General features: G+C 30.0%; 1 protein-coding gene and 1 long non-coding RNA gene across 2 annotated transcripts in view; both read right to left on the reverse strand.

Annotated features, from left to right (window-relative positions):
* LOC140060975 (RNA binding protein fox-1 homolog 3-like) overlaps positions 1 to 7594 on the reverse strand; it is a 67439-nt gene extending 59845 nt beyond the window's left edge. The window contains exon 1 of the mRNA XM_072107388.1: positions 7169 to 7594. Coding sequence (XP_071963489.1) covers positions 7169 to 7273 — 105 coding nt within the window. The 5' untranslated portion in view covers positions 7274 to 7594. The remainder of the gene's footprint in view (positions 1 to 7168) is intronic.
* Positions 7595 to 16571: 8977 nt separating this feature from the next.
* LOC140061104 (uncharacterized) overlaps positions 16572 to 25841 on the reverse strand; it is a 30055-nt gene continuing 20785 nt past the window's right edge. The window contains exon 3 of the long non-coding RNA XR_011847405.1: positions 16572 to 17148. This is a non-coding gene — a long non-coding RNA (uncharacterized lncRNA). The remainder of the gene's footprint in view (positions 17149 to 25841) is intronic.

Raw genomic sequence — 25841 nt, forward strand, 5'->3', positions numbered from 1 at the left:
AAAATTATCATTGACGCACGAAAACTAACTGGAGGCTCGTTGAGATTGTTACAAACGGGATTAAACTAAACTGAAGAGTAACACCACAAAACAACTACTGCTATTAGTCAAGGATGATCAATATTGATTTCAAAATAGCATTGATGCTCAGTTTTCACAAAACTACAGGGAACTAGGGCTCTGTTGTTCATCCCCAGGCCTTCCCTGTCACGTTTATGCTACAGTGTTTATAGACAAAATTTAATGAAGCGAAATAAGACAAAAATTAAGTCCTTAGGACAAAGCAATTTGGTGAGAATGCTGGAATCTGATAGAGTTTATCTGCTTAACTAGTTAAGATTAATCCAAAGACAGTTCCGTCGTCGACAGCCAATTTGGCAAGAAAAAATGCTTGCAACAGTACAATGCTAATAGAATTAATAGAATCTGATAAATTGTTCTTCTGTAACCTTTGAAGATGGTATATGTTATGTGTTTCTTTATTCATCCTATAAAATATTTATATACTGTACATATACCATACCATGGAGATTTACATCTTCTGCATGCTATCCATGTATGCCTGTCAATTTATACATACACAATAATATAGCAATTTGCTTTCTTTAAGTCAGAAGACTATTTGAAAGAATTTATTTCATGGAGATAGGAAATTTGCCCCTGAGAATTAGTAATACAAGTTGACATCCTGTGCTGTCAGTAATTGACATATAACAAACAATACTAATTGGAAGCTATCTAGAAATACACCTAGTACATGCCAGTTACATTAGGTCTTCAAATAGCTTTGCTATGGGGCGCCAAGTGCAAACAAATTATATTGCATATTGAAATAAATATATCATGGTATGAGACGCCATGTGTAGATAATTTAACTGCGTCGTATATTTTATATAGGTACAAATTCTCAGTATCTAAGTCTGCAAATTGTGGAAGTCTTGTTGGAAGTGGAAGTGTCAACAACTTTTCAATGAACATTTTTCTAATGTTTTTCAATTACTGAGCTTAGAAAAAAAATTGTTTTTCTAAAAAGCCTGAATTTAAACAAGATATATATTTAATTTCAATTCACATTTTCAGTTACAAGTTACCATCAGCAACAACTGATTGATGCAGATGAGTTAATATTCTAATAATAAATTGCAAATCAAAATCAGAAAGACCAAGTTCTCTAATTCAGTCGAATTTAATATCTGTATGATTTACAATAAATCCACTTCACAGAGTTCTTCAAAAACAGATTTTCAATCAAGTGCTCAAAATTGCTTTCTGATGCTCTTTTGAATTACTTTTTAAGTATGGCACATACATTTTTTTAGATAATTTTGATATCATATACTTTAATGGGAAATGTGTGACGCAACTAGAATTCCGTGAACTTTCAATCGAAAGGTTGTTGGTGTTAAAATTAAAGCAGAAATGTAACACAAGAAAACACATCATAACTTTGTACGCCTTTATCCAGAGGAAACACATGATTGAGTGGGTATAATAATAGTACTCAAGTACTGTGTAGTGAATCAAGTAGTTGGTACACATGAGCACCAATAGGTACAGATAAGTGTAGTAAAACCTGTTCGTTAAATTTCTTTTTTGCAAAATAATTAATTTGATAACAAATGGTCTATGGAAACATATCCACTTCAAAATGTGAAGAAAAATAGTAGATTAGCCACAATAATCTAGTCAATTATATCAATGGTTGGAAATTGACAATTTTCAGTTTTTTACAAGCTCATTAAATATTCATTCATTCAAGCGCAAAGTCCAAATACTATTATGTCCGTGCTAAGTGAATGTTTTAAAGAAATAATCAAGCAACTCAGAAAACAGGAAGACCTGTGTAACTGCCGGCCGTCTACACTATCAAACTTTATGTGACAAAACAATGTGATTTTTCAATCTTGTAGGTATAATCTTCGGTCTAATATTAAATACTAGTAATTTTCTCATGAAAAAGCTTGCACGCCACTCCCTAACACATAAAGAAAGTCTGTATGGCTAGCTCTCATCCTGTAAAAGCAAATAAAAATTGTTTCTTACTTGCTGATTTTCTCTTATTTTTCTTTTTGTCATGTACATTTTTACTTGTTTCCCTCATTCTTACATTTTATAAATTTTTTTATTGGAAAATATATTGTTATGTGGTATTTCATCTCTAAAAGCTGTTAATGTTTTAACATGTATTTATTAGCATATTGCAGTTACTACAGAAATACTTCTGCAATGACAGCTTCAAGTGACACTAAAAGTAATCAACATGATTAGCGTTCAAATAATTATTTGCTTTTAAACCAGAGCAATCATCTTCATGGCCTCTTTTCCTCTTGTAATGAGATGAAAATAAATTTATGTGCTCTGAAGTGATTTTCTAGAACATGTTTTTTTCAGAACGCCGTGTCATTGACTTTAATGTATTGTAATGAAGAGTTTTCTTTGGGAAAAATATCCATTAATCTTGATGAATTGTAAGCGTGTTAATGGCCTTTCTTGTAGTTTTAATTTCCGTAGAGATCCTACGGTACTTTAGGACACTTGTGAAAGCGAAATGTGGTAAATATTCGTCAATGGCATACTTCAGTGTAACAATGATTACAGAATTGCTGTGTAGTTCAACAGTGTCTTCAATAAATATATGATAATATTGTGGTATCTTGGTAAACAATATACAACATTAAAACATTGCAAATGATTTTTTTTATTTATTGTTTGCTTTATCAATATTTGTGAATTATTCATCACTGGGCCTGTTTCTGCTGCAACTGCTCAAAATACGGTATAAAAATACGGTATAAAATACGGTATTTTTTATACCGTATTTTTTAGTACCCCGTTTCTGCTAACAATACTTCTTGGGTGGTCGTGTTAAATTTCATCTTTTTTACCCAAATTGCCATTCATTTATTTGATCGATAATTAAAAGTCGCAATAAAGGAAGTTTTACGTCTCACTTTCAACAGCCTAGCCCTAGTGATAGAGATGTTGTGAGAGCACAGAAAACATCGTAATGGGGACAATTAATTCGTTCCCTCCCCGAGTTATTGTATTTTGCAATGTTGTACTGCTTTCGCAGGCTCTTCAGCTTTGAGTTTACTTGCTTTGGAGACAAGTCTATTCCATACTCCTGCTTTATTTTTTTAGAAATGTCTTTATAAATGTGGTTGTCCCTTTTATTACCTTTTAGTTGGTCAGACATTTTAGCTTCCCCACACACATTTATTTAGTAAAACTGTGACGTCTTCGCTCCACATTTTCGCCGAATATATCTATACATGTGTGTAAAGCATCTAACAGCGACAGAAAATAAAACACGAATGGTGACCTTTTGTCATGTAAAAAAAAAATACGGTATTTTTTATTGGCAGCAGAAACGGGTACAAAAAATATGGTATAAATTTGTAAATACCGTATTTTATCCACAAATTTTGTGGGGAAAATACGGTATACAAAATACGGTATATTTTTTATGAGCGCAGTTTCTGCTGCCAAAAATATACCGTATATATACGGTATTCAAAAAATACCGTATAATATACGGTATTTAGTTGGCAGCAGAAACAGGGCCAATTTGTTTCTTCAGTTCACTTTATTGTGTTTTTACAACCTCCCATTACTTTTAAACAATCATTTCTTGAATTCTAAGATAGGTTTGCTGCTAGAAGTAAGACTCTCAGAAAACAAGATACAAGCCACTATGATGACAACAATACCAACAATCTTAAAATAATAATTCTCTTGCAATGACCTTGATAACAAATTATATATATATATATAAAAATTATATTTTATATATTAGTTGACACTGCATTACCTAATCCATTGATTGAGAACTATTACCAATGCTAGGCCTACTGTCTACAAAGTTAATTCTATGCTACATTAATTACAGCTTGCCGAATACATGACGGTGTAATCTTTAACCTCTGCTTCTTTTAACACTGAACTTAATTGAATTCATAATACACATTCAATCTTTAGTGACAGTTGTATATATCATATATGGTGGTGGTAATTTATGGTATTATAGAAAATAGTACTGAAGTATTGATGATAAGCTGAGCTGGCGATAGTCAGTCATTTATTAATAGCTGATATCATAATGAAATTAATAATAATATATTGATAAGATGTTATATTTTTTATCTGTACACAGATTATGAAATAAAGAATACTAAATGAATGAATGAATAATGATGAACAAAATGATTATGAATTTATTATTATTTTGCAACGATTGTTGTTTATTATAATGATGGAATATAATTAAATATTGATTAAAATAAACTTAAATTTGATTTAAAAAGAACAAAAATGAAACTATAAAATGATCATCAAAAAATTAAAATATGTAATCAGTGTAATTTGATTCAACAAAACATTTTTGTCTCCAATCATTTTTTTTATGAGAACTGTACCTGCTGTCTGCAGATATAATAACATTATTATTTAAAATTATGTTTATTTCATTTATAAACACTAATTTAGTGCTGGATACTATTTCTAAGATAACGCTAATTAGACCCACACAAAGCCCAGTCAAAATACTTGTTACATGAGATGAAGAGCTTTCATACCGAAAAAAAATTCTTTATGAAAATTCATATGCATAAACAAAAAAAGTTAATGGGTTTGTTTACATTCAACCGTTGATTGAAACCCCCTTCAGCAGATGTACAAATAGTCGAAATAGAAAGGCAATTCCTCTGAGTGATCGCATTACGTGCTCACAAGGGTCATATTACACGCCCCTAGGTCAAAACCAGGTAACCATGGTACGCCACGTCCATTACTGATGAATACCGACAAAGAATGCCAACATCCAAAATGATACGACATCACAAGTTGAAAGGCTTAACAGATTTTGACATTCATCAAAGCTTACATCGAGTTGAAACCAAATTTAGAGATGTTAGCGCTTTAGAAATTTGATCCATAATTTATTTTAATGGCTATTGAAGATGTTTTACACTAAGGATCGATAATATCAAGATATTCCTGTCTTTATGGTACTTTTAAATTTTCACAATCTGGCCAAATATAAATATTTATTATAAAAAGAATAATTTCATATGGGGGAACAAAGGTAAAATTGATATTAACCCCTATTAAGGAAATACTTTCAGGACCAAAATTTCCCTTGAATTGGCTGTAGTGTTAATTTCTTTTGAAATGGGGTTGTTCCTAAAATAGTTGTATGTATTGTCCAAAATGAGGGGTTCTACTCTAAAAAATTATGGCACTCCCCTTAAACATGTCAAAGGTATGGTTCCAGTAATATATGTTGCATAATACAAGGAAGGTGGACTGTATTATTTTAGCAGGATACGTGTGTTCTCAACATTAATTACCCTGTCAATATTATTAACAACCTCAATCCTTCACATCCTCATCCTCTCACAACTTTAATTCTGATTCATTCCAATTAAAATTAGATACAATACTTGACCTTACATTAAAAACACTATAAAACATCTGCAAAAAGGCTAACAAATCTTGACAGATGAATGTATACGTTCATGGTGCTATTTAAGAAAAATCTTAATGTCATTTTCATAATAGAGGGCTCCCTATGCTTACACATTTCTCCAGATTATGCACTACTTCAAAAGGCTATTTAATTACAGAAAGATTTGGGCATTCAAATGTCCAATCAAAACTTTGTCACACCAGGGAAGAGTTAACTCTTCCCTGGTCACACATGGTAAAATTAAAATGAATTTAAATAGATCAGTTGTATATTCAATAAATCCTCCACAAATCTGGCTTGGATTCATCAGAATTCCTTAAATCTAAATAATTAAATCTTTAAATTTTTTCAATAAGGAATTCTAAATATAAGTATTGGAGCATTCCCGATGGAATACTACCAAATTTGTTTTTTATCCTAGTAGTAATACAGTGAGAAAACACAATGACGCAAATGGCAAATGAAGAAATGATTCTACTGTAAGTTGCAACATGGACCTATAAATATATGGTAGCAATATGGACGAAAATTGCTGCAGTAAAATGCAACCATAAATAAAATATAGGGCCTATTAAACGTTGTAATAAATAACTGTATAATGAACAAAAAAATTAAATATAGTACTATGGAGAAAAAAAACTATAAAAATGCATTAAGCAGCAACAAAAATTTATTTGCTGAGAATGTGGTGTTTTATTGCTGTAGTAAAATAAAACATCAAACCAGACAACCATAACATAGAAACGGAAGATTATATTTACCTTCATTATAAAGTCAATCATTTTAAGTATAAAATATTAAGGTCGGATATCCTTTAAAAAAGATATTTCATTGGTTCTGTCATAAAATATAAACTTAATAGTCATTTAATGTATTTTCCTATTATTTCTATCGCTTTAAATATCACATTTAGGTGTTTTTTGTAACAAAACATTTAAATATCATCATATCTTTCACAATGTCTTATTTTCTATCGCAATCTCTTTAGAAATCAAATCAGTAGGCTTCCGCACTCATTAAACAAGTTTCCTTAAATCGTTGCTTTTGACCAATCACAGTTCGTTGTTTAATTAGGAAAAGCCGGTTAGAACGTGAAATGTTCACGCATTGCAATATACACAAAATATATATATATGAAATTCTTTTCTTGTAACTATATCATCTTTGCTATTAACTATGTAGCGGAATAGCGTACAATTATCAAATAAGCTATCAAGAGTAACATAATAAAAATATATTTAAGGGCGGTCTTTCATTGGAGGATGAACTGATAAATAAATAGTATTGGTTACAAATAAATATACAGATAATAATGAAGTTGAATATAAGAAAAACTAAATGTAATACTAATTCAAGTTTCAAGCTTTTTAAAATTAAGACTTGCATAACTTAATAATGAATGGATAGGTACTAGAACTTTCATAGATTGAGGGCTCACCTACTTGGTGAAATAACAGAGATAATTAAACACGACTAGACAATGTACAAACACCTGTAGGACAGTCCAACAGCAATGTTCAAAACACATCCGATTACATGTCAAAAAAACTTTAAATCACTTTGCATCACAAAAAAAACTATATTATTGATGACCTGGACATGATACTGCTGTGTGATGATTAAAAACAACAGATCTATCAAAACTGTTCAACTGTCAAATTAAATAATACATAATAAATAAAACAAGACTGTATGCATTACCATGAACATATCCAATGATTCGTATGGAACATCAGTTGCTTCGGGATACCATCTATTCTCCCACGACGGGTGCACTTGATACCATGATGCTACGTTCTCAGACATTTTTCAGCTGAGTGTTTTGATGAGAGGGGATGGTGGTTCAACGGTGAAGGCCTAAGCAACGACAATTTGTCAACAAGCTTGGAATACTGTCTGTGTCTTTGTGAGCATGTAGGCAGGATGTTCAGGTTTCCTGTGAGTCAAACACTGTGCTCAGATACACTAACTAGTCACAGGAACTTCTTAATTTTTCTAATCAACCGGTTTGTTTGTCCATTTCACCCTTCTTTTGTTTTCAACCGTCTAAATATACAGCTCTGATCTATGATGTTTCCCGGGAAGCAAAAATATAAAACCTCCGCAGAAACTTGTAAATATTTTACACTCTTCTGATGTCAACTAACTTTAGTAACCTTATTTCTTCAGAAATCACAGTATAATAAATAGCATAAACAATCTCATGTATAGGCCTACATACAGCTCTATGGAGATTCTTGGCAAGTTCTACAAATAAAATATATCAATCTTCACAGAAATTTGTAAAACGTATACCAATATAAATTGACAACTAACATCAATAACCTTAATTTCTCTAGCGCACACTAAAACAATTTTTGTTTGTGAAAGTACAGTAATACGACTGTATAATACAGTAGTAATTTCACAAACTTTCACAAAAATGCAAAATTGCTAAATTGTTCAGATTACGTAAAATAAGCAAGAATTTCTTTATCAATTGCAAACTTAATTTTAAAAGTAAAAAAAGAATTTAATATTCAGTTATTTCAGTCAATTATTTTGGTTACTGTAAAATCTTAACATACTGTATCATCAAACCATAACTATGTATATTTAAAAGTAAAACTAAATTGATATACCAAGAATGGGATAAATATAAAAGTATAACTGGTAAGATTCATCTCATTTCCTTAGTTGCAGTTACTACATGTAAACTCATAATTCTAACTTTCATTTGGATGCTGTCTTACGTGACAAAGTACCATAATATTTGAAACAGGAAAATATGTGTTAATTCAAATACATAGGTGATACAATATCATCAGTTCTTCAAATTAAAAAACTTCAATTTAAATTAAAGAATAAAAATAAATATTAATATTTAAACAAAAACAATCCATACAAAAGAAATATTAAAACATGTTGAGACAAAATTTATCTAAAAATATCTTTTTTTTATAAAGTAAAAACAGGATAGAAATTTAATTAATTTCATTTGTTTTAATTTGACATTCTGCAAAAGTCCTTGATGCTCTTACGTACATACAGTCAAGTACGTCCTGCCTCTGTGTCTATCACTATTGTCTGTTAGCTTCCGGTATCTCTTTATAATCTCTTCTATTTTGGTTTCTTTGTACCTGATGGTCTGCATAGTTAATTGGTTTATTCTTCAGTTGTAATTGTTTGAAAACAGGGTTTCAACTAATAATTAGGACCTTGTCAGAATTATTCTCTGCGGTAATTTGATTAAAGTTGCAGTATATATTGTTCGTATATCAACCTTTACCCTTCTTGTTTGATGGAATGAAAATATATTCCCACTCTCTGCATACGGTAAATATTTGTAACTAGTAGTTTTTAAACTTGTGTTTTATTTTTTAAATAAAATAGTAGATTCATAATAGTCTACTATTTTATCTAAAAAATAAAAAATGTAGTATGTGTAGAAATTATGTTATATGCATTATGCACCTGTTCCTAAACATATTCCCATTTTCTGCATACAGATATCTGTAACTTTTTGTAGTTTTTAGTTAAAAATAGAAAAGTACGTATAAATGTTGCACCTGTTCTTAGTCCTAATCCTAACGTACTGTTCTATAAATAAGTTTGACGTAAAGAAAAACAACAATAACAATGCATTATTGATCTACATAAATCCACTTAATACTGTTTAATCTCACATCTTCTGTTTTCTTTTATAAATGAAACATAACTCATGACAATTTTCAGTGAAAACATGGAGAGGTGAAACAAAGTAAAACTGGACAACCTTTTGATTTTAAAGAACAGTAAAGTTGGCGTCAGTGATATGATATGTTCATAAATTAAATCAATTAATCAGATAATTGTCCGTGTAACAATTACGTTTTAAATTATTTTGAATTAAAATGCAATTCTACAAGTAGTAAAAACAAATCAGTATATTTGAAGGCAAACATTATATAAATAAAAAACAATGTAATTGTCATGAATGTATACATATAGTTCTATCTGCTTTGACCTGATCAGTATTTTAAACGCAAGACATTGGAATGTTGGTCGTTGTGTCTGAACACCTTGGCTTTTAACGCCATGGATTACCGTACGCCTTGCGTAGCTAACTCCAGCGTAACTCCGTGAGTCTGAACATACCCTTAGACTTTTATCTTTATTCATTACATAACTCTGTAATCATTAAAGTGGCAATTTACAGCTAATTGACTTATTAATTAATCTATGTCCTCAATTTTTGTGAGAAATGGAGATAAGCTACCAAAGAATCTAATCAAATGGTTCCAATAAACTATAACATAATTTGATTTACATCCAGTTCAAGCGATCTATTTTAGGCGCAGTTCACACCGTCACAGAGTTAGAGTTCTTTAGCGTACGACGCTTACACATTTTGTGTGTGTACAGTCAGTGTTTTAGCGTATGACATGTCTTAAAATGTTGAACAATATAAGTGGAAAACAGTAATTCAACATAGCATCCAATTAGAACGTTTCCTATGATGATAACAATAAACTTCCTGATGGGTGAAACTTTCACAAGCATTCCTGTGTGTCTAAACACATTACAAAATATTTCTCTGTGGTTAATAATTTTAAGTATATCAATTGAAATGAGAGATCCTGTTCGGGGAGTGACAATTATATATCCTGTTTCTATTCAAACTCATTTGAACAGAGGTTGACATACAAATAACCACAAACTTAACTTGAACACAAGATTCATAATAAAACGAATAGAGCATTTTAAATTGTTTTCTTTATGTAATAGTTTTAGTTAAATATCAAAACTCTAAAATATAGGACAATTTTCTTGTAGCTTTTTTATTGCCTTTTAGCAATCTAGGAAAATATGATTTACCTGAAATCATATTGAATGAATACCATATATAAATTGTATTGAAAAAGATCTTAGCGGCAAAAATAGATAGACCATCTCCCAAGAGATACACAAGTAGGTTTAATTTAATGCTGTTTAGAATTTAATGCTACACATAAGCATTTATTGTAAGCGCATACCGCCTTTATAAAAGTTTTCATTATTATTAATATTTCAGACATTACATTATCAGACCATTATCACAAGTTCAACGATTCACGACCCACATTCTAAAAATGTTCACCTGTTAATGAAATTTGAACAGTCTACTACGCCATCAATTTTAAGTGAATGTAAGTTTTAATATCATCAATGATCGAGAAAACGAGCTGGTGGAATTAGCCGCGAGTGGAGCTCAGTGTACAAGTTGGGGATTACGAGTATTAAAAGGATGCTAAGGGAGGATTTAGAACATTAGAGCATCGATCATAAACCATGAATTGCAAGCATGGATGAACACAATCATTGAGATGGTATTCAATCGGGCTTTTGGGAAAAACTAGGACTATTGAGAGAGATAGAATGTTATTTTGATGGGAAAGTATAGGTTACTTTAGTAGATCATCATGACCAATAAATTACACTTCTTACGTGATAGCTGTCACTTTCAGAAATATATCTCACATGAAAGTATATTTTACAGAAGTTTATTGCATGGATTTCTATAGTTTGTTTTCATGTTAACCTTCTTCTCGACATCATTGCCATTTAGTATTCTAACCTTTATAGCACTAATATATACTTTCATATATTTATTTTTCCAGTTAAAAAATAAAAGACAGGCCTACAACTAACATAACACCACAATAAAAATCACAGTAAAACATTAAAAAGTTATAGTTAAGTAAATTTAAAAAACATTAATGTGATAAGTTATTAATTAATTAACTAATATTTAATTTATTTTGTATTAATAAAATACATTTCTCACAATGCTGGATAGATCATGTTGTGGATATTGTCGCCAAACTTTCAAATCACATATACTTCAAAACCTATCTGCTGCCCTCTATAAAAAAATGAACAAGATGACAGGGATAACGTAAACTAAGTCAACTTGAACTTGCTTAAGGAAGAGACTTAACCATAACACATGAGATCATGTTAATGATTACTATCATAATTCATTTTTTCATCAATTTATATTTAATTAATACTTATGGCATTGGAGATCATATAACATTGTTATGTTTTATGTAAAGATCCCGAATATATTTGTCATATTACCAATCACAGTCACTATTAAATGACATATATTTCCTTTAAATACTAACAATTTCAATCAAGTCGTATTTATTTATTTACGGAGAATATTAAAAGTGTTTTGTGTGAATAGTGAATGCAGCTACATGAGATTATTTGATGTGCGCAGAAAAGTGTTCTATATGGTTTATGAGTTCTATATATATATGAGTATTATATCAAACATACCTATAATATATTGGATGAATCATACAGAAAATTAAAAAAAATTCTCATTTAATATTAGAAATTGACATTGCAGTATAACAAAACAAAGTACAGTTTTCTATTGTATGTTTAACCTATACCCAATGCTCAATTGAATATTCCATAAAAACTTCATAAATAATTCATGATATCTATATATGAATTATTCATGAGGCAATATGTTTTTATCTGTTAATTCAATGGGAATAGAAATCTTTATTGGTGCATAATAATCAGTAGTATTTACCAATGAATATAAAAACATTAAACAGTAATTATGTATTATTTGATTTAAATTATAAAGATCGAATAAAGGACAAAAATCAGTGCATAGGAGCCAACTGGTAAAAAGGAAACATTGGAGATGATGATTAGCCGAAACCATTCTAAAATTTCTAAAACATAGAGGGCACTATCTAAACAAATCTAGGGCATCAGCATATTTAAACAGTGGCTGGTTTCCTTTTTTATCTTATCGAACAGCTTAATTCTGAGCATGGCAAAACATAGAAAAGAACAACAAAAGGTGGTTCCAGAGATCTGGTTGGATCACGCCCATCAAAGAAATGGCAATGTGTTCCAGCCTTGGTATGGTCATATGGCGTGTGCATTATACCAAAGTTTTTGCCTTTAGTTATCAAAAGCAGCCTAGGTTACTGTAGTTAAGCATATGGTAAATATATGTACTATCATGATTTTATCAAAAAAATCAGGAGAAACTGTACCTTAAGAAAAAATACCCACAATTAAACAGATAAATAGGAAGGTCTTCCGGTCAAAATTAGTAGCCATATTAAAAAATGATATCTACCTATGTACTTTTTAGGAAGGAAATGCAGTGCATTTGTAAACAATATCATCAAATTTGACAATACACTTTAAGCTAATGATTAGCCAATTCTCCTGTGTTCGTTTGTTAATTAGACTACGATCTTAACTCCGTTCTTAGTATACTGACTGCTTGTAGACATAATAAAATTATTCCCTAAGTGACCGATTAATAATTGGATACAATGACCAACACATGTAGCCTTACTGAAGTGACCAATGCAGTCATATCTCTAAATGTCAGGTATAAATAATGATGTTTTTTAAGATTGTCTGTGTGGATAATTGCAAAGTCTTCTGCTGCACATCGAACAAATCGTTATAAATATTCATGATAAATAGAAACAGCCAAGAAAAAAACAGAAGAAGGAAGTGATGCAATCATTTTCTTGATAAAACACATCTAAAACTGGACATCATTTGCATCATTAATTTTTCCAGACCAGTTTTATATATATTGAATGAATTGCTTGCTTTGTACCATATGATCTTGATCTATAGCTTCACCATCAAAACCATTGAATGAACTTGGACCAATGTTGAAAATTATGGCATCCATAACTACACAAGCCTCAGCTATTTAGTACTCAATGTATAATCATAGCAACAGAGTTAATGAACTATGATGACGTCTAAATATGGTGTCAATGTCCAGCTACACAAAGGTGGACAGCGGTCAGCAACGATGAATATAAAAACAAGATGAAGAATATGAATGAGGTTCTTGAACAAGACTGCTGAAGAGTGTTCATTATGTTGACTATTAAACTATGATGATGATGATGTTGACGTTGACGACGACGATGATGATGATGATAATAATAATAATAATGATGATGATGATGATGATGATGATGATGATGATGATGGTGACAATTATAATGATTTGAAAAGGTCAATGATTGAAATATGCAAAATTTAATTGCGTACAGTGATAGCAATGATAATGATAATTTTGATCATGACAATATTAACAAGGTTAATAAGAATTATTAAGATAATTATGATGATACTGATAAAAATGAAGAGTATTAACAGTAACTGACACATACTAAATTTCCTATTCATGACAATTAATGTTCTACTTGCAGATAATATAAGTTGTCACAAAGTGCTAAACTTCCATTTATGTAAAAAGTAATTAGAAAAAAACATCAAACCCAGTTCCCTAGAGTGAATAGCTAACGAGTTAAATTAAGATACAGAATACAAATAACAAATTAGCCATCTTATACAGTTTCATACTTGTTAACAATTTTAAATAGGAATAAATTAAACAGTGAACTAGAACACGTCGATAGATATTTCAGGTAACTTCTTTTTTTTTAATGTAAAAAAAATTGCCAGCATACATGTAACAGCCATGTTAACAACTATATACAGCCTTACTTATGAAGGTATTGGCCTTTACAAATTATACACATTCCGTTAATGAGTAGGAGAGACTTGAACCCAAGTATTGGTGCAAGTAAGGCACATAGGTAGTACAGAAAACTACCATTTTCCAAGCTGGACATGAAGAAGATACACTACTGTATATCATTTTGGCACTGAGCTTTTAAAACATAATTTTATAGACAGTGATGCAGCTACAGTACATTAAAACAAGAAACATTAAAGCGTGAACTTCTAACCTACGAAAAATACTTTCCAACTGACTAGTAATGTATGCTTTGGTACATGTCATATTAAGTTAAACACTGTAAGGATGATAGCTATATATTTACTTAAATTGCTGGACACTGTACTCGCTTGAAAAACACAGCTTTTCATCATTTCAAATGTCATCATATTCCCTTCACGATTCGCGTTGTTAAATTTGACTTTAGGCAACAAAAGTAGATGCTCTTCAAAGCCACTGGTGAATGTTTCGCTTGACTTCATAACATCTTAGTTACAAAAAAGGCTTGAGGATATTTTTATGTATGAAATTAGTGGTAAGGAAGAGTTCAAATACTATTATATGAATATCAACAAAGTAACCTACAAAAACTAACCATACAGAAAGATTATGGCGACGATGGTGGTGTTGATTGATATGAGGATGAAGATAAAGTTTTAATAGTGATGATAACTGATGATAATAATAATGATACATTTGATGATGATGATGGTGGTGTTGATTGATATGAGGATGATGATAGAGTATTAATGGTGATGATAGAGTATTAATGGTGATGATAACTGATGATAATAATGATGTACATTTGATGATGATGATGGTGGTGTTGATTGATATGAGGATTATGATAGAGTATTAATGGTGATGATAACTGATGATAATAATGATACATTTGATGATGATGATGGTGGTGTTGATTGATATGAGGATGATGATAGAGTATTAATGGTGATGATAGAGTATTAATGGTGATGATAACTGATGATAATAATGATGTACATTTGATGATGACAATGATGGTGTTGATTGATATGAGGATGATGATAGAGTATTAATGGTGATGATAACTGATGATAATAATGATGTACATTTGATGATGACAATGATGGTGTTGATTGATATGAGGATGATAGGGTATTAATGGTGATGATAATAATGATACATTTGATGATGAGGGTGTTGATTGATATGAGGATGATGATAGAGTATTAATGGTGATGATAACTGATGATAATAATGATGTACATTTGATAATGATGATGATGGTGTTGATTGATATGAGGATGATAGGGTATTAATGGTGATGATAATAATGATACATTTGATGATGATGGTGGTGTTGATTGATATGAGAATGATGATACTAGTATATTACTAATGGTGATGATAACTGATGATAATAATGATACATTGGATGATCACAATGATGATTTTTATACAATAATAAGATAGTTTTTGCAGAAAATAATTTAGGAATTCTACAAAATATATATCACTTTTATAGAAGTGTAGATACACCTTAGTATTTAGAGTTGCCTAAGATAAGAGAGTATATAACAACTAATCAATTCAATGGAATTTAATCACCAATGCCCTCAATTTTTCATACCGTGCATTTTGACTGAGTTACTGAATGCGTGTTATTAAGGACCATAAAGTCAAGGTCATAACATTACACAATAATGTACTGTATTATATGATCGATATTCATACAGCATATTAATATCTAGAATCACTATATATAGGCATCATGTAAACATAATAATGGTAGACATATGTAATAATGTGTTGATAATGGTGAACCATTTCGGTATGCTTTTATATTTATATATTAAAAAAACGCAGAAAGAATCGGATTTTTTTAAAGTGTTCAATTACTTTCATATGTTTAATATTATACAAATAATAAAAGTATTACGTGGAATGGTTTGAATATTCAGTTGAAAGATCGACTATATAACATGGGCATATCTATCCATAATTCGGTCTAGGTTTTTTATTTTTGGTCCGTTTTTTTCCCAGTTTATATACAATGCTTGGAGTTTGAATGACATTATGTGCTATGTAGCAACCTCGCGTCTTCAAAGAGTTAAAAATGATACTCAGAATGATACATGCAGAAAAGAGCTGTACACTACACATTGGTTTTTGAAGGCACAACAGTCACAAATTCCATGTTTCACAAAATTCTCAAAATTATTTTATCGTGCAATAGTATACAAATAATGAATGTTTGTGACTGTATACTGCAGTGAATGAAAAATAATTAACGCTATAAAATAACATTTCTCTCATACCACTCTAACAATATATAAATTGTGTACTCAATCACTGACTATTATTATTATAAATTCACCTCTCTACTAAAGCAAAACAATTTACAGCATCTCATATGAAATGATTGATAACCTTAACAGCATATTAATATACTCATGTATGAATCAATCATATTAATTATTTAATGTGTTTTCTTAAGTACCTATATTGAAAAACATGACGGTGTATGAACAATATAATCCTAAACCAAGGTACTAAAATAATAGTACTGAATTAAATAATAATTATATTTATTTTTAGCGGTCCTTCATATACATATTGTTCAAAGGTTTTGTTTTTGGTTTAATGTTTAATAAATAAATATAAAAGATACTGAATTGTGAACTTATTACATATCAAGGGGCCATGGTGATGTACATACAGACGCATTTAATAATAATATATTTTTTTTAAATCTCATAAATAATTCATTGGTGTGATGTGTCCTTTAAAAAGTGTGGTCAGTTTAAAACATGGCCAACCAACTCCTATCCAGGAGGTTGGAAGGTTTGCCCTTTCAAACTGAAGACCAGTAGAAGTGACAATAATAACCTTTAGCCTATAGTTCATGATGATTTTTTGTGGGGATGAAATGAAAATCCCACTGTAAAAATCCTGCCTACAGGCTTTCCTACCATACTGGTGGCATGGCAGACCTCATATTATTGTAGAACATAACAAGAATGATTCATCAATCGCTAACATTTTAGCTTTGAGTGACCTAAAAACGCACAATATCAACCAGCTCATTGCTATCATGGAGTAATAATACTCCATGTTGCTATCCACACGCCCTCAATATAAATAATTTGTTTTACAGTACCTGTCTTAGCTGTATGCAGTGTCGTACAAAGGAAAATGCATCAATGGTAGATTTGATATGAAAGAGAAGAAACAAAAATAATTAATAGATTATAAAAAAATAGTCAAATAGTAGATTCTTATTCAATTTCTTATGTTACCCAATTCCCTATGTTTAATTTCCAACATATAATTTTATTTTATTTCAATGTAGATGTATGGTTGCTAATTGAATAAACAGTTAATAAGTTATTAAATGTAGTTACTGTAGTTAATACTGTAGTAGATCATTTTGACATGGTGGGGTGCAAAATGGTTTTACTATGTAAACTTATTTACAAAGAAAATCATGAATCATGTTTATATTGACAACAACAACTTCCAATTAAAAAAAAACAGAGTGGTGTGTAATGTCCTACCATACTTCCTAATTAAATTAATGATTCTTATAATTTTAATTAAATAAAACCTTGAAAACATTATTACAAAGTTATGTGACTGAACATCAAGTTCAATACACTTTGATAGTAAAAAACTGGACACAATGTCATAAGCTCTATCAAACTTTATGTGATGTGCACGTATATAGATATGATGGTATCATATCACTACCATATTTGGGCATATCACTACCATATTTGAGCATATCACTACCCTATTTTGGCACAAAATAATAATAATCATCTTAAAATATTTTATAAGTATTTTTTTATTTCATTACATAGCATATTCTCATAACTAATGGTTTCTTTGCAAATAATGTGTGTATACATAAAAAATGATTCATTTTTATAATGTACTTCACATATCCCTTTTTAAAGAGGGTATAGGTACAAACAGACCGATCCATTTTCATATTGTGTGCATAATTATAGTCATATGGAATGATTCATTCAGTAAATGTGTGCCATTAAATAACACTTTAGAACTGATCGTTTCTGAAAATAGTAATGTTCGGAATTATCAAATCTTCTGAGACTAATAATGGTTCATTGTTTATGAATGTAATAATTAATTTTGATAATTTCTAACGTATAGGTAGACTGTTGTCTGAAAAGATTACGTTATTAACTAGTAAATTCCTAATATTTCTTTAAATAGAAAGAGAGTACGGTACTGTAACTCCAACAACTGTGAGGCCATAATTGATTCTATGTTTCAACCTTTATTAGAACATTGTTAAGGATAACAAATATTGTGATATTATTTCTACAAGAACTGGCCAACAATCGGATCTTTATCTATTTATAATGTAGGCTATCAGTGAAACTTTCAGTTTTATATTGCTTTTATTCTATCTTATAGGCATAAACCATTTAATCATCTTTTTAAAAATAACTTGAAAATACAAAAATATGTAAATGTAATAAATATTCTCAAGAAGACACAAGGCGGTGTATGAAATTGAGAATGATAATGATGGTATTTGAACCATAAAGCATTGGGAGTCATAGGCAGCCGATTTACAGTGAAAATGATAATATATTAGTTAAGTTCTGCACTTAATTTCAAAATATTTAAGCCCTTGGATCAGTATTTCATAATTGTGTACATTTAATTATTGATAATTTTATGACAACTCCACACACACCCCTTCATTTGCCTACAGAGTAAATTTCTTGGTAAAGAATAAATAGATGATTGAGTTAAAGTGGATATATTGTAAACAACATATCAATTTACATAGTAATATCACAGAAGCATTTTTTTTACAATACATTATAATTAAAAAATAAATAATTAATTTTAATTATCTTGAGTATATTTGGCAAGTATCCCCATATTGATAGATTAAGGGAAACATTTAATTACTTGAACCAAAATTACTTAATATTACTTGGGGCCTGCTATTGTTGCTGTGGTTTATTTGAAAATTGATTAAAAAATGTAATTTATATACCAACAAAATCATTTACGTTAGCAGTTGTCGACTAAAATGCCATTATTCTCCAATAAGTGATGTGTTCAACCATTGTTTTAATTGCATTGTGGCAACAAGTTGCCTAGTGATAGCTAATTAAATGCTGTTACAACTAACAATTTTAAGACTAAGATTTTAACCATTATTTTGAAAATGTCATTTTATATTTACTTACAACTTATCCCGTTTCTACTGTTGGGGGTAATTTATTCGCATGATAGTTAACCGTTTCTGCTCACAGCAGAGACAGAGGCATTACATTTGCAAAACTACACAATACAGGATGTTCATTACAAAGTATATTATTAATTAATATTTTATAGTGCGAGTGTGTGATATTGTGGCTTAAATATTTTCAATCTTTTTCCAACTTTACAACCAATTGATATAAAATTACAGTACTTATTAAACTCTTAATTATGGTAATTACTTAGTACTATAACCACCTTGGCAAGTGACCAAACATATTAGTTAGTATTACACCAACATTTTACTGTAGTTACTTATATTTACTACAGTTAAACAATAAGGTTTCAATAGTACAAACAAAATTGTGAACCAAATTCATGAAATAATTAAAAAAACAACTGGAGGAACAATTAATGAAACTACAGTTAGCAAAATTACTGCAGTTGGATTATAAACTTTTATTTGTAATTATCTGTATTTTCCTATTATTGTCATTTTACTTATTATGTGAAAATTTCCCTTGCGAAAGCAATCAGAAATAAAGATTCTGTTAAAGGTTCATTACAAATGTTTAGGAAATGGTAAACCCACAGATGCGTTTACTTTGAAAGAGGGTTAACACCAGATTATTTATTTCAGGGAAATTGAAAATGAGGAGGTGGATACAAAAACAATTTGTCTACACACATATATCCTTCTTTCAAATTTGGTGTACATGACATTCTGTCAAATGACTCTTAAAAGTTGACCACATCCTTCCCGTAGTCTTCTAATATGTCAGCAAAGTTGAATAACTCAATAATTATTCTAAAACTTCTAAACTGTGTTGACGCCTCATGAATTATAACAATTAAAATATCAAATTAACCTGACCATTTAATTCTGGGATTTGTATGGTATAGAATAACAGACCCAGCAACTCCAAATATCTCTGTTCTTTTTTCATCACTAATGGTAAAGATTTTCAGTTAAAATGTAAAATATTGGAGTATTTTAAATTAAATCTTGAACCACAAATAGAAAATGCAATAATTCATCAGTATGTAAACCATTGTAGATAATATCAAATTAAATCAAGGCGACTTGACAAGATAAAATGTCAAAAAAGTTGCAAATTATGGAAATTAACTAAATTTACCAAATTCTAAGACATTTCTCTATATGCTCTGTAAACCACCAATTACATACATTTTATTAGTATGACCTTTATTTGCTAGCAGATATACGACAAGGTTCATTAAAAATGTTCTGAAATCAGAACTGAGACGCCCTCCAGAAAAAAAAAAACTATATTAAAGTAGTCACTTATAATTATGATCAACATGCTCATCTCCATTGTCTGGTGACATAGAAATGACCCAAAAGATTGGATATCATTACATAATTTGTTGTCTTACATAGTGGTGGTTGTCAGTGTTGGCATTTACTACTTTTGTACTGTTTTAAGATTATAAGTTAAATGCTTTTAGTTTTTAGATCTTTGGTTTATAATCATTTTAAACAAGCTTTGTTTTTCTATTTAAATTTAGAAGTTGTATAATGTTTTGCAGGCATTTAGTACTGTCATGTTTAGTTCATACCACTTGTTATTGGTAACTGTTTACATTGACATGGAACTCAGTTCACATTTAGTATAAACTATTTCTGTCTAGCAAGTACTAACATTCTTAGTATTTTTAATCATCACCTCAACTTCTTGATGGCGTTTATGCATTAAAAAAACAAGAAAAGTGTTGATCTTTTTATTTCAGGGTAGACAGTTGGGTTAACGACTGAAAGGGTAAATAATCTTTTTTTTTAAATCATCCAGCAAACTATAGCGAATTACAGAATAAGAAACTCATGCTTTGTACACAAAGTATCATATGAGGTTTAAGTGTCACAGGATTTGAACCACAGAATTAGTAAGCAGGCAACCACCAAGCCATAGTTCCAATCCAAAGGGTCACAATTATATAACAAGCAATAATGATTTACGTCACACTAGAATGCTTCCAGTATTTCTTGTGGGCAGGATGTATCTGCTGTAACAAGACCTAATATCATATACCTTTCTTGAATAAGACTGAAAGAATGGTTTTCTTTAGGCTATGTTTTTCTCATCTATCACTCCAATTTACTACATTTCCAATTCTTTAATAAATTTATTCCATTATCTAAAGCATATCGTTCTACTAAGAGCTTGCTTGCTATTGCAAAATTTATCATTCTTATTTGTACAGATCTAGTCTACTGTTCTATTTTTAGTAAGTATATTTCACTTCGGAATCAATCAATAACTCATTGATTATCAATTCATAAATTAACCAGTTATTTTCAATGATTGATGTGATTTTTCAATGACTGATGTGATTGATTGATCTATTGAGAAGGTGATCAATTAATCAATTTAAATCAGTGATCTTCAAGCAATAGTATCTATTACATTTCTATTATGTATCGTATATTTTAGGTAAGATCATCAGATCAGTTTTGAGAAATGAACGATTGAACACGGACTAATTGAACCAAAGACCTTCATAATACAAGCCAAACCTGTTAACCGCCACACCACTAAATTCATAATTATCTAATGTACTTTTAAAGTGAGTATATCATTATGGTTCATCAACAATGTGCTTAGAATTGGGCACATGAGGACAATAATCTAAACATTAAAATTCTTCTCATTAACTTCTTAGCAGCTCTGTGACCTAAAGTCAACTAACATTTTCCAATATTTTTCGCTTGATCAGCTACTATGAACTGATTTTCATCAATTACAAGAAAATAGCCAAAGGTGGTTAGAGGCTACAAACAAACTTCTTTTTGTTAATAAAGTGCCCTTTCGAACTAGAAGCGAAAGTGATGGTAAACTACCTCATAAAGATTTTTGTGAACAATGAATCCTCTTTTAAAAACTTTGGTTATGGGCTTGTAAAGAGTCACCTCTTTCACACACACATTGCTGCCCCATTTTAAAAGTTTGTATTTCTGAAAGCTATAGAACTATCACCAACACACAAAATGTTGAGGCTACAATCAGTTTAGAACACTAAACAAATTTTTTCCATTATAATTCCTGATTTCTTGTATATGTCACATATTTATACACTAGATTTCTCAGAATGAAGATGCTCAGAAGAGATTATGGATATGGTCACAATCAGAGCTTAGCCACGTTTGATTACTATTATTTTCCTGTTTGACAGCTGCTAAAAGGTAAGGGAAATGTTTTTAACCACATAATTTCTTCAGGCATTATAATATAATTATTATATATTCATCAGTTGGTAATAACAATTATTATGAACACCGATCTTAACACTGGTCCTAACTTAGAGCTGCGACATTCATGTCGTACATACTGCCAATACTTGTATCAATAACTACATTAAAACCTGGAAAACACTATTTTATTAACATAAAATGGATACGTATATTACTCTGGTCCTAAGTATTGAAAATTACAAATCTGAATCAAATGCAATGAAACAAACGTGGCTTCAAAATACAATATTAACGAAATTAATCATAAGGTTCAAAGTAATATCGAGATATTATGGAAACGTTATAATGTAATTAGTTATTACTATTGGATCAATTTCTATATATGGTAAATATTTTTTTAAAAATGATAGTGTATGCTGTTATTGTATAAGTTGACAGTATTTAAATAATCATTTCCTTTATGAACGTGACCATCATTACTGTCCATCAGAACATAAGCAACTGTTGACAGGTCAGTGTTATTAGTTTTGTTGATGAGTCTGGTAACTTAGTGACAATGCCAAAGTAAAATAGAATATATTTCCTGAAAATATCATAGATTAAATAGTGACCAGAAAGTTCTTTTGGCCAGGTGACCAGAACAAAATGACCATTGGATTCTGCTTTAATATATATTCGACCTTCACACATTTTTGGAAATAATCCTAAAATGATAAAATAATAGCAGAAACTCTCAGTATGAACAATTAGTGGTTTAAAAAGTTTCATATTAGATATGTTTGTGTTTTCTCCTCACCTGTTAGACCTATCATGCTATTAATTGCCGTGTACCATCTGACAATTGCATAAAATCATGAAATAAAATCCCTATTTCAGATATCATTGAAGTAAGATAAGAAAATCAATGGTTTATTGATATAGAAAACTTATTGTATGTTTGACCCTTAACAATTACATAACACAGTTAACACTCTTGTTTTTTCTGAAAAACAGATTAATTGGGTCCTCCCAGTAGGGTCAAATTTCTGGGTGTAGTATAAAGTGAATGTGTTTTTTACAAATATCTAAATGAAGAGCTATATTCCATCATTCATTCACACTTCCAAAATGTCATATCTCTATTTGTTACTCAGTAAAAAAAAAAATAAATTGATACTATTTTTATTTTCAATATATTTAACCTTTATAAAAGACATATACAAAGATATGATTGATATGTTTTCGTAGAAAAAAAAGTATCGTGAGAAAAAACGATGAAATAGAAAGATAAAACGTGCTCAAACCAACCAAAGTAACCGTGACCTATTTGGACCAAAAAACAAAAACATATTAAACATCCTAATAATTAATGACTCACACCAATTAAATCTAATCTAATTTAGAAATTTTTATCTAATTATTTGTCATTAATACTTAATATAGTAACAACATTGTGTCATGAACATTTAAGTTAGGATGTATGTGTCAGATACAATCTGACTAAAAAAGAGTTGGGACTGGGCTGGTCAGTCAAAAAGGGACGGGTAATTACTATTTATTTAGTGATTATTGGCAAATGGTATAAAAGTAAGGAGGGATTAGAAAGGAAATCCTGTACTTATGTAAACATAAAAATATTACAAGTCATAAGAACTATATGTTAAGATGTATCAGATGTAATCTAAGAAAGATGGAACTGGGCTGGTCAGGGGTGATTATTTTTATTTTAAGTGGTTAATATTGGTTAATTTAAGGAGTGATTAGAAAGGAAATCTTATACTACATACTGTAAACTATCCGACATATTTGAGAAAAAATGAGTAAAGAAGTTAATTATAATACAATTAGATTTAAACGAAGTATAGCAGAAAAAATGGATGACACCTGTTATGTTATGCAAATATTAAGCAAAAATCTTTATAGCCAATCAACACTCACAACGTACTGTTACTACTACTGTAATGTAAAAAATGTGAATTTATCATTTATAATAATAGATTTTTTGTACTTTTAAAAGATGAACAAGCTCATTTTTTTTTCAACAACAACGGAGAGAATGTCGACCTTTGACACATAACACACCAGTAATTGATCAGAAGCTAATTGTTATTTAGATAAGCTGATGGATAATAAGATCTTGTGGTATACAGGTTTTAGTGATCTTTTAAGTGATAATCGGATTAATATTCCTTCAAGAGGAATACTATTTCCATTACCTGGGAATTAGAGAATAAATTAAACAACAACAATGATCAGAAATTTAAATTAGTCCCATTATTACAAAGTTTATGATGAAAGCTAAAAATAGATATTAAATTTATGACACAAGAGTTACTGCAGTAGAATTGTTTTGATGAAGGACTGTGTGGATGTAGATTCTCTTGATAAAGCTGATACATTATTCTTTTTATAAAGTGCAATCGGGTTTTGACATGGTTGCTAAGACAACCTTCTATCTCTCTATTACAATTTGTGACTTCAAGCGTTAGTTACATAAACGAGAATCAACATTTTATAATAGCCAAATTTTACCATTTCTGATATATTTTACCAGTTCTGTAAATAATATCCTTTCTCAAGTTTAGTACAAAAAACTTAAACATTGCAATGTCTCAATGTGTATATTGATGTATTTATTTTTACAATTTGGGAGTACAAGACCTTAGTATTTCCATATGGTGTTATTTTTTCATAGGCTTCTAGCTGGTAACTTTGAAAAGGGCACATCGGAAAACATGGAGATTTGTTTGAAACCTTGATCCTCCTACTTACTTGAGTAACATCATACATTTAGTTCAAACATGAACTGGGAAAGTCTCAACATCCTTTTAATATGTCTGCTCACCAAGCAAATAATACAGAAGATATGTGTTGCAAAGATTAAAAAATAATGAAAGTACTAAGAAGTACAGAGATGTTTTGTTCTATAAACATTATATCTAAATATCCATAAATAAACTACCAGTTTTAGATCCATCATCATCAATATCAAATTTACGCTGACAGTTCTAAGAGGTAATGTTTTCTACGATCCAAAAATGCCTGACAATGTCAAAAAAGCAATTGAACAAGAAATCAAATTGAAGCTTAAACATAAATAGTAATTCTTTTCTGCCGGTTGCTAGGGAACAGAATACTTATTTGATGGTCTGTAATCAGCATTTTGATGAGTTAAAACTGAAAAATAACAACGCAATTTACTGCTGAAATGAATTAGTGGGCAGTTTTATGAGACCATCTTATTTTACAAATATTACTTTAAAATATTGTGTTCAGATTCAGAGAGCTTATTATAGCTCAATGTATAAACAGTGCAGATTTGAACAATGATGAGTACAGATTGAGAGCTTCTATGATACCTATATCTTTAAAGAGCTGGGCTGACATTTATCAATCATTTGGGGCTTTGTCATCTAAGATTTTTA

This window comes from Antedon mediterranea, chromosome 1 (genome assembly GCF_964355755.1).
Source record: "Antedon mediterranea chromosome 1, ecAntMedi1.1, whole genome shotgun sequence".
NCBI lineage: Eukaryota > Metazoa > Echinodermata > Crinoidea > Comatulida > Antedonidae > Antedon > Antedon mediterranea.